Source organism: Conger conger, chromosome 14 (assembly GCF_963514075.1).
Source record: "Conger conger chromosome 14, fConCon1.1, whole genome shotgun sequence".
Lineage (NCBI taxonomy): Eukaryota > Metazoa > Chordata > Actinopteri > Anguilliformes > Congridae > Conger > Conger conger.
In genome coordinates, this window is record NC_083773.1 from 42,129,988 (window position 1) to 42,150,111 (window position 20,124).

At 40.9% G+C, this 20,124-nt stretch overlaps 1 protein-coding gene and 1 non-coding gene across 2 annotated transcripts; one reads left to right on the plus strand and one right to left on the minus strand.

Moving 5' to 3' along the window:
- Nucleotides 1-1,507: 1,507 nt before the first annotated feature.
- Nucleotides 1,508-19,484, minus strand: ssuh2.1 (ssu-2 homolog, tandem duplicate 1). Its single transcript, XM_061220710.1, has 12 exons — nt 19,334-19,484; nt 13,734-13,832; nt 12,788-12,872; nt 12,146-12,275; nt 11,065-11,125; nt 10,640-10,764; nt 10,274-10,336; nt 9,574-9,653; nt 9,302-9,394; nt 8,397-8,502; nt 3,186-3,293; nt 1,508-2,741 (listed from the first exon to the last, which is right to left on the minus strand). Exons 1-12 carry the CDS (start codon nt 19,353-19,355, stop codon nt 2,607-2,609), a joined length of 1,107 nt encoding a protein of 368 aa, XP_061076694.1. The 5' UTR covers nt 19,356-19,484; the 3' UTR covers nt 1,508-2,606.
- Nucleotides 3,464-3,536, plus strand: trnar-ucg (transfer RNA arginine (anticodon UCG)). The gene has a single exon. It is a non-coding gene; the product is annotated as a tRNA-Arg (tRNA).
- Nucleotides 19,485-20,124: the final 640 nt, after the last annotated feature.

Here is a 20,124-nt window from a genome sequence, read left to right on the forward strand (position 1 = left end):
TTGTTTTCCTCATCTTTTTGCTTTAGCCAGGCATTGTGCTCCTCCCCTGTAGGAGCAAGCCCACACGTCTCAACTAAGTATGTTATTACATCTACCATTTCTTTGAAAGCCAGACTCCCTGGGTCACCAATTACCTATTCAGCATGTTGAGTATCTTCCACGGTCATGCTAGAACACATTCTACGCATGGCCTCAGTCAGACCTTTAGCCTTGCTCTCTAAAACCCTAAATCTAAGTCCTCTGACTTCAGACTCCTCAGTGTCCATAAACGGTTGTACATTTATCTTGAACCACATATTTCTCCTCTTACGGGCGCTTTTACTCCTACCCGATTGGCATGTGCGAGGGGTTAACAATGCATTCCTGCCTAACCCATCTTCTGTCAATCTCTCATCAGGCGGGCCTAGGGCCGGGTCCTCGACAGTGCATGTGAATGTGTGTATGTGTGTGTGCGCATGTGAATGTGTGTATGTGTGTGTGCGTGTGAATATGTGTATGTGTGTGTGCGTGTGAATGTGTGTACGTGTGTGTGCGTGTGAATGTGTGTATGTGTGTGCGCATGTGAGTGTGTGTACGTGTGCGTGCATGTGAATGTGTGTATGCGCATGTGAATGTGTGTATGTGTGTGTGCGCATGTGAATGTGTGTATGTGTGTGTGCGTGTGAATGTGTGTATGTGTGTGTGCGTGTGAGTGTGTGTATGTGTGTGCGTGTGAATGTGTGTATGTGTGTGCGTGTGAATGTGTGTATGTGTGTGCGTGTGAATGTGTGTGCGTGTGAGTGTGTGTATGTGTGTGCGTGTGAATGTGTGTATGTGTGTGCGTGTGAATGTGTGTGTGTGCGTGTGAATGTGTGTATGTGTGTGCCTGTGAATGTGTGTATGTGTGTGCGTGTGAGTGTGTGTATGTGTATGCGTGTGAATGTGTGTATGTGTGTGCGTGTGAATGTGTGTATGTGTGTGCGTGTGAGTGTGTGTATGTGTGTGCGTGTGAATGTGTGTCTGTGTGTGCGTGTGAGTGTGTGTATGTGTGCGTGTGAATGTGTGTATGTGTGTGCGTGGGAATGTGTGTATGTGTGTGCGTGTGAATGTGTGTATGTGTGTGCGTGTGAATGTGTGTATGTGTGTGCGTGTGAGTGTATGTGTGTGCGTGTGAATGTGTGTATGTGTGTGCGTGTGAATGTGTGTATGTGTGTGCGTGTGAGTGTGTGTATGTGTGTGCGTGTGAATGTGTGTATGTGTGTGCGTGTGAATGTGTGTATGTGTGTGCGTGTGAATGTGTGTATGTGTGTGCGTGTGAGTGTGTGTATGTGTGTGCGTGTGAATGTGTGTATGTGTGTGCGTGTGAGTGTGTGTATGTGTGTGCGTGTGAATGTGTGCTGCCTGCACTCATGTGAATGTGCATAGCTTTAAATATTAGTTCCATGGAAGTGGAACAAATTTAAAAAACCTAAACAGTCGAGATTCACACAATATTATGCAATGTTTTAAATTATTCAACAGTCAACTGTGAGGTCAAAGTTTACTTTATTATATTACAAATATGAAAACATACAAAACACAATTCCATTGCGTTAGAGATAGGTACACTCTAAAATAGTGTGCGTTTACTTTTACTATTGTACAAGTCCTTGCATTTCTGCAGGAATTTGCATTGAGCTTTTTGAGTCATTTCTACTTTGGGCATTATTAAGAAAATGCAATGAGCCTATCATTGCCAGACTAAACTCGAGCTAGATATAAGGAAATACAGATAGAGTTTTAACTCTTTCAAATATATGGTATATGGGTCAGTGACCAATAAGTAATTCCCATTTAGAAAAAATAAAATGGGATAACAATGCAAGTAAAAGCAGTTTTTTACCTTCATTAGAATAACATTTAGTAATTTCTAAATTGTTATTTTCAGCAATTGTAATTTATCTCTTTTAATGTATAATCATATGATGTCATCAGTCACAAATGCCATACGGGATAACCAAGATGAAGTTAGAAATACATTTTTTTTTTTGCTTTTATAACACCCTATAACCAGTACATATTGTAAAAGGTGAGATCTCAACAAGTATGTAGTGCTCAGGAAATAAAACATTTACTTCTATTTATTTTCTAAGAAATGCACTTACTTTATATTACGGGTCAATGCTGAGAAGTGATTCAATCTGGTAAATGTCAGAAAATGCTTTTGAGTTCATGATACCGCACTGTTCTCAACTTAAAACTTAAACTCACTCTGGCCTGGTGCCATTTTTGGTGTTGAATTTATTGAAGTAGTTTCAATGTAATTCAGCTTTTAAATATGGAGGAAACCCACATTTGACGTACTTAACTAGCTATGTAAGTCTCACATTGATTTATAATACCTGAAGTAGAAATTACTCGGATTAATGCAGATGCCTGCCTTAATTTTTTAGGAGACAGTGATTTCTTTTTCAAAATGTAAAAGTACAGTCAATTAATGTTTAAAAAAATAATTGAATCTGAAAATAGTACATAGTAAATAGACAGAATAGTACCGAAAGAACATAATGTGTGACAAAAATAAGGAAGAAAAAGAAGAGAAATTTACATTAACGTCTGTGATGTACTCAAAGAAGTATCCCCAGTTATTACAAAATAGAGCAACTGGATGGATAATTTGGAGAGTAAACCTTGTTTTCTAAACCGTAGACAAAGTAGTTGTAGTCCTTTCCTTTGTAGGTGTAGAAGGCGTGTGTGAGAGGGACCAGTTCAATACTCTGGCGCTGTGGAAAAAACAAAAATAGCCAACTATATTCAATGCTGACACCTACTGGAAAGAACATGTACTGCACACGTATATTTTACACACAGAGGATTCCGAACACAATAAAGCTTGATAATTCAAGGTTTCATGAATTGACGTACATTACATTACTCGCCAATCGTGAGAAGTTTGTTCTGAAAATTGGTGAAAATAGTTTCCCCTTGAATTCAAGTAACAGTCCAGAATGTTTTAAGTATTTAAATACTTATCTGGCTCAGATTTAGTTATCACGGAAGTTCATACATGATCTTTCTTTAATCAAAATCTTTAGCAATACACAACAGCTTCTAATACAAATCTTTATTGTGCTGTTATATATATTATTTTTGCATAACTTCTGTTAAACAGCCAAGGGACAGACACACACACAAGACACAGACAGACGTTGTAAACCTGCAGATACCTGCTGAAGGATTCTGCTGACAGAGGAGAACTTGCACAAGTGCTCCTCAGTCATCTTCCTGGACATGTCACAGATATTCTGGTCAGGGAAACCCACGATGGGGTACACCTGAGCAGGGAACAAGCAGGCTCAGTGTGAGTAGCAGTGATAACAACAGAAACATCGGGGGTATTTGCTCTGGCCCCACACAGGCTGTGAACGACAACTCTACACAGCTCCGCTCAATCTGGAGTACTTGAAACCTCACTCTCCCATCAATGAGACGACGAACAAGACCAGACCGCGTGGCCTAATGGATAAGGCGTCTGACTTCGGATCAGAAGATTGAGGGTTCGAGTCCCTTCGTGGTCGTTTAATCGCTGTGGTTGGCATTTTTACCAGGCAGATATTGCCCACGCTCAACTGTTGATAACGATCGAAGATGTTGACAACAATTTAAAAAGAGGTTGGCATTGTAGTATATTGTTCAAGGAAATTAAGCGATTTGCGGATTCTAGCCTAATTATTTCTGACCGATATTTCATACCGAAACCGCGATTTAAAGGAACAGAATTTTCAAATCGTAAAAGCAGCGCTATTTATTAGCCGAGATAAATTACTGCATATGATCGTTCAGGAGTGCTTACAAGGTTGTCCGGATGAGGCTAGTGACCAATCGATCAAAATACGTAGCTTATAGGCTATGTGATTATGAGAAGTTTTTTCACAAATTGTTTATTATCGAATAAATAGTCCAGAGATAGGGGACATTTTATCTCGAATTCCGTTTTGCGGAATTTTATACGTAATTTTTCTTTACATTGAAATGAAACCATTACCTAATTTCTGTTCATCAATCCACGACACTATACTGCGGAATTAGCCGAATAAATGAACATCAATGTTCAGAGTAGGCTATGCAACATAACATTAGCGATTCTGTAATCGGTCCAGTATTTATAGCTACCATATGTCCACAACATTTTCCTTTATCAGACAAGCAGGCTCGCATTTAAACGTCGGTCATTAGTCCTGATCTCGTTTCAGTTTTGAATTGAGTGAGTTGTGATACGGACACGGGCAATGTCTTCCTTACGTTGCTAAACATTTTTCGCAAAGAACGGAAGAGACGTGCCATTTAGTCTCACTTTGAGTAGAAAATAAATGCAAATATAAACATCGCAACTTCAACAGCAATGCAATGATGCAAAATCATGTCAAATATAAATACTCGACAATGACTCACCAACGTGTTGCAACCGCGCTATGATATCACCTCAAGGAATTTATCTGCTCTCTATACCTATCATATGGTGCTTTTCTCTGATTTTGTGTTCTTAGGTCACCGTAAGCTATTCGCTTCTGTGGCCCCGTTTGCACTTAACATATATGCGTATCATGGCAACTATTTCGGTTTGTGCAATATCCACTGTTAGCACTTTATTAGGAATACCTGTACACATACAGTCTCCTCCAAAAGCATTGAAACAGCAAGGCCAATTCCTTTGTTTTTGTACGTGAATTCATAACATTCCATGACGTGAACGAACAAAACAAACTGCGGCCCTATTGTACTGATGCACAGTGCACCAGCGGGCTAAAATACAAACCTCCTTCAAGGCATTCAGACAAAATATCACGAATGAGAACCAACCAATAGCAACATGAAATATAAAGACACTTTAGATAAACTATCACGGAGACGATATGAAGAAAAAATGTGTCTTATCAATGGATTAGATCCTTGACAATTGCCACACCGGTCTACCTACCATGACAAACTGTGACATTATCAATTTCGTGAATACGACCAGTGCTCACACCTGGCAAGAATAAAGGGAAGATATAATAAATGTATCTGAGGTGGCTGATCAATCTTACAACACATTTATTACAGACACAGCTGTTTAGCCTACTGACAGGCAAGTCAATATTACTAGCAGTGGCCACTGTGCTCATTTAAGATCTCTCTGCTACTTTAACGTAAATTAGCGAACGCTAGTTAAGGTTAGCTAACTAGCCGGCTAATGGTACCCCGCTTTACTAACGTGACACTAACGTTAGTTGTCAACACTGCCATCAATCAATTTCATCTGGCTAGATTATACCTCGAATGAAGTGATAAGAACACACTCTGCTGCTTTGTGAAAGCAGGAAATCTTTCCGGTTTATTCTGGCTCGCCATAAATTCCTCCTGCTTTCGACTCCTTGTATCCTCTCCCTAATTCCCAATGGAAAACGTAACTGCGTGCTCTTGTCACCATCGGATTTGTTATGACAATGACCATGGCACCTTTGGTATCAGACCACCTATTTTTTAGGCGAGTAAAAGTATTGGAACATGGAGTATTTAAGTAAATGGAAGTAAATAACACTTAATCCCTTGCTTACAATAACTGCATCAAGCCTGCACCCATTTACATCACCAAACTGTTGCATTCTTCTAATCTTGTCAGTCACATATTCCAATACTTTTGCTCACGTAAAAATTGGGTAGTCTGATACAAAAGATAGTACGTTCTAAGTAGTTTAAAAAAATACCAGGAAATAAAAGCTGAAATTCGGATCTGTCATCTCATGTCTTTTGACCTCAAACTCAATTGTCTTCAGTGTATAGCAAAACCAGGGATTAACCTTGCTGTTCCATTACTTTTTGAGAGGACTGTATTTATTTCTTAGACTTATTAAGTCTTCTGCTTCTGTAGTCTATCCACTTAGAGGTTTGACGCATTGTATGTTCAGAGGTGCTCTTCTGTATACCACGTCATAATGCATGGTTATTTTCGTGGCTGTCACCTTCCTGTCAGCTTCGACTAGTCTGGCCATTCTCCTCCGACGTCTCTCATTAACGAGGCATTTCTTCCCACAGAACTGCTGCTCACTGGATTTTTTTTGTTTTTTTTGCACCATTCTTTGCAAACTCTAGAGACTGTTGTGTGTGACAATCCCAGGAGATCAGCAGTTTCTGAGATACTCAAACCACCCTGTCTGGTCACTTCGAGCACATTTCTTCCCCATTCTGACATTTATTTATTAACCATTATTTATACACTCAAGGTACTACCCTTCCCTCAGTGATGCCTGGAAGGCAGCAGCTCTTAGAACAACAAAACTAATGGCAATAGGTATGGCAAACTAGCTAGCTCCTGCCTACCTTCCAGGAAGTACCATGGACTATTTATACAGTAGGTTGTTCTTTTGCAGCAAAGCCCTGTTAATGGTTAATCGGAAATCGAATCGCAATCGCAATATTGGTCAGAAAGATAATTTCCCCAAATCATTCAGCCCTAATTGTAATTACTTCAGTGTATAATTACTTTTTGGAATGATTTTAGTTTGACTCTCAATTCTCATCTAGCCCCCTCTTATTTGTTTGCTGAATTGTGTGCATTGCTCTGTTTCATCTGACTCTGAAGGCTCTTTTATAGGTTTATACACTGTCGCTCAACTGAAATCACAGAATGTTCATCAACGTTCTAACATCGTCCGACATTGACTATGGTTGCTGTTTCACTTAAAATATAGTTAATTTGTGAAGTAGGCTATAGACCAAATGCCACTGCAACAAGCCAGCCAGTAGATTGTCTGATGGTCTGATTTTGCAGTGAATGGCGCGTGCGTTTGACCTGGTTTCGTTCATTTCGACTTGGACTCTCGTTTTGCCCCTCTCCTCACCTTAAATCATTTAAAATCATCCACCAACAAGACGCATTTGTTGTCATAAATCAGTGAAAATCCTGGGCTGTAGCTGTTGGTTTCAGAGCACTGGACACAAATGATGTTCGCAATTGATTACATTGCCACACTTTCCCACCTAGAACTAGAATATGAATAGTGCATGTATTCATCATGCACATGTTCTCGGCTGACTTAGTTACCATTTTGCAGAATGTAGTCCTTTGCTGCTTTCCAAGTGGATTTACTCATTTTTCGTTAGCATTTGGATGTAACTCTGCATAATTTACAATACATGTAACCTCACTCTCCCATCAATGAGTCAGCAAAGGGCCTCGACCGCGTGGCGTAATGGATAAGGCGTCTGACTTGGGATCAGAAGAGGGTTTGAGTCCCTTGGTCGTTTACAGGCTGCATTCCTTGTGTTCATCTAGCACTTGTGGATTATGTGTTTACTTTCAACTCTTGATTTTATGTAAACCTTACTCTCGTAAATATGGTCAGCACGGTTAGGGGTTTGAATCCCTACATGGTTGTTCAAATGCGGTGTTTGCCATTTTCATTTGGCAGAGTGGCAGTCTTTGGCATCAGTTTGGCATTTAAAAACTTACAGGGTGGACTATTGTGGGTAAGGAAATGGTCTTGTAATATTGGATTACATTAGATTAGATTCAATTCCTAGGCAGGAAACAGCTATTGTACCCTTTGTACTTAACCAGAATTGCTAATTGCTCAGGACATATTCATGGTTATGATGTTTAACAAATGCAAACATTTTGTAGGCTGCTTTAGATAACAACATCTGTTATATGTGTGTGGACAGTGAGGTCCGGAAGTATCTGGACCAGTGATGCAAATTCTGTTCTTTTGCCTCTGTACTCCAAGCACATTGGATCAGAGGGTGAAACATTGAGTATGAGGTTAAAGACTCTCGGCTTTACTTTGAGGGTGTTTACAGTACATCCATATCGGAATTGGAATATATTATTTCCATATTGGAATTACATACATATGCATAAACCCCCCATTTTAGGGGACCAAAAGTAATTAGATAGTTGACTTCTCAGCTGTTTCTGAGTAGTCATGTGTATTCAATCGCTTCCTTAGTGCAGGTATAAGCTTTCAGTATCTCGTCCTGATTGCCAATGGAGTCTGTTATTGGCATTTGTCAACATGACAAACATGCCACATGTTGACAAACACCAATAACAGACTCCAACGGAAATGAAAAGCTTAGAATGAAAACTAGATACTGAAAGCTTTCCTAAATATATGCATTAAGGAAGTGAATGAATACACCTGAATAATCAGAAGCAACTGAGATTTCAAATCAAATGTGCTGGAGTACAGAGCCAAAAGAACAGAAATTGTACCACTGTCCAAAAACCTACACACCACACTGTATTCAGCGGTATAAATGGATACTATGTTTAAGAAATGAGTTAAGACATTTAGATAAGAGTATCTGCTATATGCCTGTGTAGTGTGACATAATAACAGAGCTAGCCAGTGGGTTTGCAGGCCAAAAGAAATGATTGTACAGTGTGTGTTTCTTACCAGAATGCTTTCGTCCACAAAAAACGCGTCCCCGGACACCTTCTCAAACTTCTTTATGGGGAATTCTGGGTACCGATCCGGGATGAAGGCATGCACCTGGTTCTTCCTATGTACAAGGGTAGGACGGAACACATATTTGTGAGTGAGCACCAAGACCTGTTTTTGAATTTACAAACAGGAGATGGTTTCATGCCCTATATGCCACTAACATTAACTAAAGCCTCGAACGGGGTCTTCAGCTACTTTTTGCTACAGTCCTAATTAGTTTGAAAAACTGTGCAAGCCGAACATTAACAATTTATTCATATTGCGTAAGAACACCTTTGCGCAGATGCCAAATCTGGCCAATTCTTGGCAGTTTATGTGACGGCGTTAAAACTCAATTCTGGGGGTAAGCATCACAGAGATGTGGAAAATGGCTTAAATGAATGAAGACACTTTTACCAGTTACAACACTAACTTAGCTTAATGTATTCTCTTAAATTAGGCATCAATAAAGTGCCACAAATACAGAAGGAATCTAGGTGAAAATGAAAAAAATGGAGCAGTTTAGTTCTTTTAGTTTGCAATGAAAATACAGTCATGCATCATAAAAGCAAAACAGGTAAAACAATACATTACATTTACATTTTAGTCATTTAGCAGACCATCTTACAAGTGCATGAGGTCTTGAACAAGTGAAAAGCATCAAATCCATAAATAGCTAAACACACATGAGCAGATATAACCAAAAATAATAGTTGTCGTATGTGCAGGTCGTTTTTAGTTTTGCTTTTGATCCATGTCTTGGATCATACTGAACACTCCTGGTCCACAAGTGTCACGCAGAACTAATAAAGCAAAACGTACGTGTGACCGATTGACTGAATGTTGTTCTGAAAGGTGTAAAACACATTTACGTTTACCATGTGACAGTCAGCTGGATGAAGTGCAGCAGGTTTTGGTGTCCGAGGCAGGACTTGCAAGTTTTATGACCTTTTCCGAAGCACTGGATACATCTGTAAGTGTGATACGGTGAAAACACAGCACCAAGTCATTCACAGAGAAACCCAGGTCACACAAAGGAGTGAAATGTATTGGAATGTGTTCTGAGGGCAGCGTTAGAAGTGATTGATTCACACGGAGAGGTGGAGTCTGTATTCAACGTAAGTAAGCGTTCGGGTGTGGTCGGCCTTACCGTCGTCTTCCTGAACCACTACACGTAGAGCATCGCCGTTTTCCTTTCCGGCCATTACCGGAGCAAGACAGGCACTTCGTCTGAAAACACAGTGCACAGAGCCAAGTGTCTGACTTTGAAGTACAAAAAACTGCAACTGATGGCAACCAAACACACGCGTGAGGCAGGGTTCACAGTTGTGGCCGAGAATGCTGCAGGGTTTAATGGTGTCTGTTTTCACCTTTGACCTTCATCTGGAATGCTCTTAGACTGAATGTTATTTTGTGAGGCTCAGATGAGGTTTTAAATCAAGGACTGAATTAATATCGCGCTTTTATCCTCTCATCCACCCATTCGCACACACACTCTCAGACGCCATCAGTGAAAGGCTACCATGAACCAATCAAGGACTCAGGAGCAATTTGGGGTTTGGTGTCTTGCTCAGGGAGGCTTCGACACACCAAGGGCGGGAAATCGAGCTGGCAACCCTCCGACTGCTCTTACCTCCTGAGGCCTGTCAACCCTAGTGATACTGTAACTATATTGTACTATCATATGTGTGCATATGCACGTGTGTCAGGATCTATGTGTCAATGCAGTCTGTATATTCTTTTAATTCTGAATGTATGCACACAACTTAACTTTGTGTGTGTGAGCATGTTTGAGTGTGTGTGTGTGTGTGTGTGTGTGTGTGTGTGTAAGATAAGCATCTGTCTCTCACCTTTCCTCTGCCAAAGCAGTTCCGGCATTTCACCTTGCCCCTGCCATGACACTGGTGACAGACCTGTGACAGAAGAAGCCTTCAGAGCATATTTACACACACTCACAAACATTTACACACACACACACACACATTTACATACATTTACACACACTCACAAACATTTACACATACACACATTTACACACACGCACACACACATAATTACACAAACATTTACACACATTTCACACACATCTCTGTTCATTGTGCTCAGAGATAAGGTGTGTTTTCAGTGCACATTTACACACATACACACACTTAAGCACACATTGCACCGATATCTCAGTTCACCGTGTGGCTGGTCAGGAGTGCCCTTCTTCTTACCTTGACAAAAGAGGAATGGGGCACGCGCACCTTGAGGGACACGTCTGTGTACATGGGGGGGACCTCCATCGGGATGTCCCAGGGAGGGGGGCTCAGGCCGAACTGAGGCCCGTCCACAAACTGGTCTGGGAGGACAATGACATTGCATCACTCTTTACAGGCACTTAGCAGACACGCTTATACAGCTCATAAACTTATACAGCTTCATTTGTACATGCAGTCCATTCACAGCTGGATATTAGCTGAGTATGTTTGTTAGCTGAGGGAGATTAAGTATGTTTGTTAGCTGAAGGAGTTTAAGTATGTTTGTTAGCTGAAGGAGTTTAAGTATGTTTGTTAGCTGAAGGAGTTTAAGTATGTTTGTTAGCTGAAGCAGTTTAAGTATGTATATTCACTGAAGCAGTTTAAGTATGTTGTGCACGTACTTGTATAAGGCTCCCACTCCCAGGTGCTCGACCGGGACTCTGTGTATGTTTCCAAGCGGTACTACAGAGAGACAACGCATTCTTCAGTCACATCACATTCCAGTTTGACTTGCATAACATGAGAGATCTCATACAGGTGATTAATATTCCGACATAACATTTCCTTTTGAATTAAGAAACAGCTGTGTGCCATCTTCTTAATTTTTTTACAATACAAACTGTTGATTGATGGGTTTACATTACACCTATTGACATGGGTATCTGTGCCATCTTGGTGATGCCACATATTTGTATTCCTGAGGGTAACCCTGACTACGTCACTCTTAATAGGACAAGAGATTGTAATGCAATGTAACGTGAAAATAGGAGGTGTCCAAAGAATACAGAATGACCTATATCTGATCTAGGGTCACGTTTCAAAACCTTTCAGGGGGACGTTTTGAAGGGCGGGGAGTCAATTTGACTGACATCGAACTTACACATGCTCAATGCAGTTTTTTCTGCCCACAAGAGCACTCTGGGGGCAGACGGGCGTGTTTTGCGTGATGTTACTCCTGAAGTAAGACTGCCTTTCCCCAAACCCCCTGGACTGAGCAGAAACGTGATTTGTTTTTGTATATATATATTTTTTTAAGTGAGCAAAACAAAGAGGAAAAGAAGGTGAACACTGCATGAGAGGAAATCACACGACCCACACACCAGATCTGTAGGGAGCCCAAGCTGCCCTTTTGATACGAGGCTGCCCTCTTTTTTAGAAAGAAAATCCCTAGTTGATTAGCAAACACGCAGGCGCGAGATTACAACGCGAGATTACCCTTTTCACGTGACCATCTACCCCCAGGCTGCCATTGAGGGCAAAAATATAGCTAATCCTCACACACCCTGCTGTAATGACTGAACCAATCAAAGCACCAAACAATGCCCTTGATTAGCTAAGTCAGGTGTGTGAGTTCCTGGTTACAACAAAAACCTTCTGATAAATGGCACCCGAGGACTGGAGTTGATGAACACCAATATAACAGACCTCTATGGACCTCTCCTTTAGGTTTCTCCTGATTGGACGGTATGTGGCGGTACGTACGCGGTACACGGTGAAGGGTCTCAGGTCCTTAAAGATCATGCCTTGGGCCGGCTTCCTGCTGTGGGTCCACTTCTTCCCCGCGAACTGCATCAGCGCTTCCCTGGCTATGTCCTCTGACACCACCGGCACACTGCAGGAAAACACGCCCGCTCAACTTCTGAACGTTTCCCTGGCAGGGCTGCAAACTGCGCAGGGCACACTGACATTTATTCTGGAGTATTGAGGCAAAGATGAGACTTTTTGGAAAAATAAATCAGTTTAGAATTCCATTTATTTTGGATTTACAACAAAGACTGGAGACTTTGAAAATTAGCCAGGTTACAAACAAGACTGGAGTGTTGGGAAAAATGGAAGTCCTTAAAACAGATCCCAAAAATCTGTCTCGTCCTAAATATGTAAAGCCCACATTACTGGGCAGAACAGAGTGGGGCAGCCATGTACTCTAGTGGCTAATGTGCTTCACTGGAACCTGGAAGTTTGGTGGTTCAAGCCCAACGTGTAGCCACACTAGGATCCATGCAGCTGTTAAGCCCTTAGCCCCACATCCCTCCTGAGTCAAATAAAATATAAGTCACTTTGGCTGAAAAGTGAAATAAGTAATCTAACGGGTATGTTTCTGGTTGCAGTATTATCCGGGCTCACCTGACATTGGGCACAGCAGAATTCCTGTCATTCTCTGGGACAGGCACATAGGCTGGTGGAGGGGGGTACAGCTTATCAGTCCCATCTGAATAACATAACCGTGCAAAACAACTTCAGTACAACAGCAGAGAAAAGGGCAGACACATTTATTACATTACAACAATGAATTCCACCGCCAGCCCAATGTCGAAAATTAATGGCAAAATATTTTAAATTCTATTCCCTTTTTATTAATATTTTCTTTGTGAATTCAATATATTTATAGATTAGATACATTAGAATTACCTTTTTCTAAGGGTTCCCATGGTGAAATTCAGTTGTATATGAATATATAGTCATTTAATCTCTAGCATGAATTGACTTGATTTGACATTGAAATTCAATGCAGGTTAAAACATATTAAATAATTAAAAATAAACAATATAATATTCAATTACTTCATGTACCTTCACCTTTTTCCTTTAAAAATTCTTGTAAAATCATAAAAAATGACACTTGAAAATGGGAAGCAACACCGGGGTAATTCAGGATTCCGTAAAAGAAGGCGGATGTAACCAATTGTGCTTTGAGCCAATCGCAAAGCAGATCAGGCTACCACCTGAGCACCGTTTGACAGATCTCCTAGCCATTACGTTACATTACATTAATGGTATTTGGCAGACGCTCTTATCCAGAGCGACGTACAGATTAAACTAAGTAGGAGACAATCCTCCCCTGGAGCAATGCAGGGTTAAGGGCCTTGCTCAAGGGCCCAATGGCTGTGCGGATCTTACTGCGGCTACACCGGGATTAGAACCACCAACCTTGCGTGTCCCAGCCATCTTCCTTAACCCTCCCCTGTGTCTGCCAGCCCCATTGCTCAGGAATATGCACTCCATTTTGAGTAAAGGTGAGTGAAATGTCGCTGGAGTGGCTGAGGAAGCTCGCAGAGCGCTCCCCCACTCACCCGCATCGCCGTCATTCTGGTCATACCCCGTCACGTTATCCAGCCAGCCAGGAGGGGGCGCTGTCGGGCCCTCCTCGGGTATGTTGGGGTCACAGTCCCCTGTGGGAAGAGGCGGGCTTCAGTCAGAATAAAGCCAGAAAGCAGGACAGCACTGGTGGAACACTGTCGCTGTACACTTGGAGGAAACTGAAAGCTGAAATGGAGAATTTAGACTCCATTGAAACCAAAGTACTTTGCCTGGGGTTCATTCACACTTATGAAGTTTAAGAATCCAGCAGTATCCCATTGTTGAATGGAAATTGTGAAGAGACACAGAATATTTGAAAGTGTCCCATTAAGCAGGTAAACATGGCACAAATTATACAAATGTAATACATTTTTTTAAAGCTTTGATTTATCCTAATGTATCCTTATGTAACCAGAGTCCCATTGAGACTGCCATCACCTTTTTACAGGGCGAGGAAATAATAATAATAATAATATAATCATAATAATAATAATAATAATAATAATAATAATAATAATAATAACAATAATAATAATAATAACAATTATGAATAATAAAATAATACCAGACCTCACACCACATGATCTGATTTACTGACCACACACCATACGATCTCATTCACAGACCACACACATGATCTCATTCACTGACCGCACACCACACACCACATGATCTGATTCACTGACCACACACCACATGATCTCAAATGTTATCCAAACACAGAGGCAGAGCTTTAAATGAATCAGGGTGAACCAGGTTCAGCTGGGATTAAAACTCAGTGGGATCACAGCACAGAGAACACAGTCTGTGGAGCTACACTGAGTAACAGCACAGTGAACACGGTGTGTGGAGCTACACTGAGTAACAGCACAGTGAACACAGTGTGTGGAGCTACACTGAGTAACAGCACAGTGAACACGGTGTGTGGAGCTACACTGAGTAACAGCACAGTGAACACAGTGTGTGGAGCTACACTGAGTAACAGCACAGTGAACACAGCCTGTGGAACTATACTGAGTAACAGCACAGCACAGTGAACACAGTCTGTGGAGCTACACTGAGTAACAGCACAGTGAACACAGTCTGTGGAGCTACACTGAGTAACAGCACAGTGAACACAGCCTGTGGAGCTACACTGAGTAACAGCACAGTGAACACAGCCTGTAGAGCTACACTGAGTAACAGCACAGTGAACACAGTGTGTGGAGCTACACCGAGTAACAGCATAGTGAACACAGTCTGTGGAGCTACACTGAGTAACAGCACAGTGAACACAGTCTGTGGAGCTACACTGAGTAACAGCCCAGCACAGCGGGGTTCTGAACTCTTAAACTGCACCTTTTCTCCAAACACAATGATGCTAGGAGGAGGGAGGCGGTCCATTCCTTTGCTGCGCGACTAAGGGCTTGGTGAAAACAAGCCAGAAGCGTGAAAAACAAGGCCGAACAATGTACCCAAAATACCGCCCTGCCGACGCAGGGACGTTCTGCCGCCAGTGGGGGGGGGGACATTGTTTTAATCTATTTTAGGCAGGCATTTATAGCCCCTTAACTCATTTTCAGCAACAACCTTTAGCATTCGCATGGGCCCGCATTGCACCCCCCCACCGCCACCCCCTGCTCCCCAGAGTACCTCTGACTGCAGCAGTACTGCGCGCGCCAGACTGAACTCAACAAGTTGTTGACTGCATTGAACTGCCCATATCAACAGGTTGTTATCCTCAGTCAGCCTTAACAAGTATCTTACTCTTATATTTACGACTTAAAATCTTTTTTGCATAATTAGATTTTTTTTTTTTTTTTAATGCCAATGAGAAAGTTTGACTCATTTCATGGTTCGCCAATGGGTTGGGAAAATTTCTCTCATCAAGCAAACAGTAACTGTTCTCGTAAAATGTTCTACTTGAGAGAAATTGATATTTTCAAGACAAGACTAAAACTGCTTCTTAAGTGCAGTGCATTTGGGTACTTTTGCCTTATGAACGGTCGCAGGTCAGATTCAGGTTTCTTTTAGGGGTGTAAACCTCAGGCTTCGCAAACATGGGACACAATTTTGATTCTTGAGGCAACAGTTTTAGCAAGACATGCTAAGTAAGCAAGTTGCTACGATACGATCCAAGATATTACATTACATTACAGCGATTTAGCTGACGCTTTTATCCAAAGTGACTTCAAGATTAGACTAGGCAGGTGCCAATCCCCTGGATTTGTCTTAAAATATGGTCTGATCTTCATCTAAATTACAATAATGAATAAACACAATCTGTGCTAACTAATAGCACAAAATTATTGTATTGTTCTTTTCCATATTGAATACATCATTCAAACATTCACTATATAGGCTGGAAACAGTATGTGAACCCCTAGGCTAATGAATTCAACAAAAGCTGATTGGAGTCAGGAGTTAGCAAACCTTGAGTCCAATCAATGAAGTGAGATTAGAGGTACTTTCACTCATAAATAAACACTCAAACAAGCATCTGCTGATGTGAACCATTCCTTGCAAAAAGGGATCTCAGAAGAGCAACAATCAAAAATGGTTGATTTGCATGAAGCTGGAAAGGGTTACAAAGTCATCACAAAGAGTTTTGATATTCATCAGTCCATAGTTTGATTGTCCATAAATGGAGGTGATTTAGTACTCTCCCTAGAAGTGGGCACCCAGCCAAGATGACTTCAAAGGTACAACGCAGAATGCTCAACAAGGTAAAAAAAAGAAGAAGAACCATAGAGAAATAGCTAGGCTTGAAGGAATCATTTGAAGGAATCATTTGAAGGAATCATTTGAAAGAATCATTTGAAAGAAGAACATGCAGCACTACGTATGGCATAAAAATGGCATCACATACCAACATGAAAACATCCCAATGGTGAAGTAGGGTGGAGGGAGCATGTGGTTGCTTTGCTGCCTCAGGGCCTGGACAGCTTGCCATCATCGAGAGGAATATCAATAACCAAGTTTATCAAGATATTCTACAGGACATTGTCAGGGTGGCTGTCCTCCAGCTGAAACTCAGTAGAAGTTGGTTGATGCAGTAGGACAATGACCCTAAACATCAAAGTAAATGTGCTACAGAATGGGTCGAAAAAAGAAAATGGAATGGCCCAGACCTTAACCCAATAGAGATGCTGTGGAAAGACCTCCAGAGCCGCTCACACCAGACATCCTAAAACTATGCCTGAGCTGAAGCAGTTCTATAAGGAAGAATGGTTGAAAATGTCTCCTGAACGTTGTGCAGGTCAGATCCATAGCAAACAGAAGCACTTGTTTGAGGTTATTGCTGCCAAGGGACCAGTTATTAAATCCAAGGGTTCATTTACTTTTTCTGCCAAAACAGTGAATGTTTAATGGGTGTGTTCAATAAAGACAGATTATAATTGTCTGTGTGTTATTTGCTATCAGTACATTGTGTTTACATAGATGAAGATCACATCACATTTTATGACCAATTAATGCAGAAAACCAGGAAATTCCAAAGGGTTCACATACTTTGTCTTGCCACTATAGCTACATGATCCAGAAAACATAATCCTGCAATAATGTATCTACAACAGTGCAAAATCGTATTGTTTAACAGACGGAAAAACAGCACTAGCGTGAGGGATGATGAAGTCTAGTTGGAAATGTAAACAATGATGTTGGCAGTGTTGCTAGAGAGCAAACCACCATAATAACATGGACATTTTATAAAATATTTATGATTCAGAACAATACGGATCAATTTTTGCACATTGTACCAGTTGGATCGTTGCCCTTTGGACTGATGCATTAATCAGGATCAATGTATCATTATACCCATATGAGTTAATACACAGACTATTATATAACTGACTACAACAGCACTTTTGAGTTTGCTCAACTTTCAATGTCCAAAGTTCCCGAGGTTACAAATTCTATGCTCTGCTGACCAGCCTTTTATATTGGCACGGCAACCATTAATAGATTGTATTAAGTCACAATGTCCTGTTTAGTAAAATATTAGTTGTTTTGTGAACTACATTGTGTTACTCCTATCAAAAAATAATAATAATTACCAACTACGAATTTTTCACTGTACCAACATAAAAAGTGTTTTGGGGGTAAAACACTTCATCGATCTATCAATTTCCTATACTATACTACTTACTCCTGATCAATACAAATTATCTATGGCTGCTGTGCCAACATAAATGGCTTGTTACTAGAGCTTAGAATTTGTAATCCACAGCACTCAACAGTATTATTTTAAATCTTGAGAATTTTCAATTGTGAGAACCTAAATACTTTGCAGTGTACGGGAAAGCAACAACATGGCCACCAACCACATTGTGCAGGTGACAGAATAGGGCAGCCATCATTAAATCTGGACCTCGAATCCAAATTCAGCCTTGGTTTTCTTTTCTCCCAGGTAATTTGGTACAGGTAGTACCACCAATGGCCTTCCTGGACAGGAGGGCGCCACACAAAGGGGACCAACAGGCTATGTTTCACTGTTCTTACCCTTACACGTTTCTCAGTGAGCAACTGTTTATCGAGCGTTGTCTTAGTTTTATTTAGTTACTTTTACTGATTCAAATAGGATGGAGAGAGAGTTCATTTAACACACCATCCCAAATGATCACTGTTCAAGATACGTGTAACCATTGCACTCCACACTGTAGCATCATAATAGGTCCTTCAATTAAGATTACACTGATACAGATAATTTATATTTTAGGTCAACCACCTTGCGTCAACTGCAGGGTACTTAGCTGGAGTTTAAACTTTTAAGGTTAAAGGTTAAATCTCCTCCACCACAAAACGACTTGACAATTGGAAAAGCAAATCCTGATTTCACAAGTTTGTAATGCAGTTCAGACAGTCTGGGGGTCTAAACCTGAGGTCAAACTCCAGCTAAGCACACTGAAATGGACCCATTCTGTTTTAGTGACAATAGACTGAAGACGACTGAGGAAGCATGTCGGTATGACAACTAGCGCTTCGGGAACGCTTCTTTAATGACGTCATCCGCACACATCCACACACGCACTGGCAGCTGTAACGGTTTGTTTAACTGAGCATAAAACGGTCTTACACTTTTTATGAGAAGGAATATTGTGCTTATTTTGCCATTGCCCAAAACATTTTTAAAAATAAAAATAAGGCAATATATGTATCCAGGTTTATAAAATATGAGATATATCCAGAATTATTCTGCGCTGTTTGGATCCAAGATAAAAGATTGAATCTAATTATCATATTAGCTAAATCCCATAAATACATATAGCCAAGCTGCCTTTATTTTTAAAGTTGTTAATCAATATAAGAAAGTTCTCTCAATTTATTCCGCTCAGTGAAAATATAATTTCATTATTTATCTTTCCTCCTTCTTTCTTTGACTCGTTCCTTCTTTCATCTGCCTAATTCTTTAATGATCCGACTCGCTTGTTGTGCTCCGTTGACAGATATGAAGAATCTACAGCGATCCGCCTGAAGAACAGTTACAAACAAGGCAGGCACAGCCTGAAAAGGCTCAAATTAATCAAAAGTATGCAACTTAAAATTGGCTGTAATATGATACACTATCTGTAAAAGGCACACAATCTTAATGCAGATCTTTCAAGGGAATACTCACCCAGATCCTCGTAGTCGCCCATGACATCAAAAGTCAGTGATTTCCCTTTGCTATGGTTTCAGATGGTTGTGTAAGGTTAAGAAAGGAATAACGAGTGTAGAAAGACTAAGGAATGTCAGCCACGCCCGTTAAGAGAGCCTTTGTGTTTCAGTGTACATCCACACACGAGTATTTTCTGCGAAGTTTAGAAAACATCACAAGTAAGCATATTTGTGGGCGGATATATTTTCAGTCGCAACCACGAAATGGCGCGGACCTGCACCTATCAAAAGTATTTGCTGTCGTGATTGTTTTTGTGCGATCAGAAAAAATCTGGGTGTCGCAAGTGAAATCCAATGAAGGGGCTGGAAACCTGACTAGCATTCTAAAACACACCCCTTTCCACGTCCGTGATCACGCCCTCTTGAAAGACCCGGGGAGAGAGCGGTCGCGAAAAGAAAGTATCTCGTAATTTAAGGAATTTACGACTGCCGTTTTGAGACCATGGGACATTTGTTTGAATGTCTTTGCTCGTACATTTATTGCGCTTTAAATGTCTAATTGTAAAATCTGGAGCCTATCCCAGCATACATTGGGCGAAAGGCAGGAATACACCCTGGACAGGTCGCCAGTCCATCACAGGGCACACACACCACATGCAAACTTAGCACAGAGAGGCCCCGGCCGAAAATAGCCTATTAGTTGATTTTTTTGGATGAAAATAATGAAGCTTCCTGTAGATTTAAAATTAAGGAAACATCAGAGAATACATATTGTTAAGGCAAAGGATATGCATTAAGGAGGCGATTTTC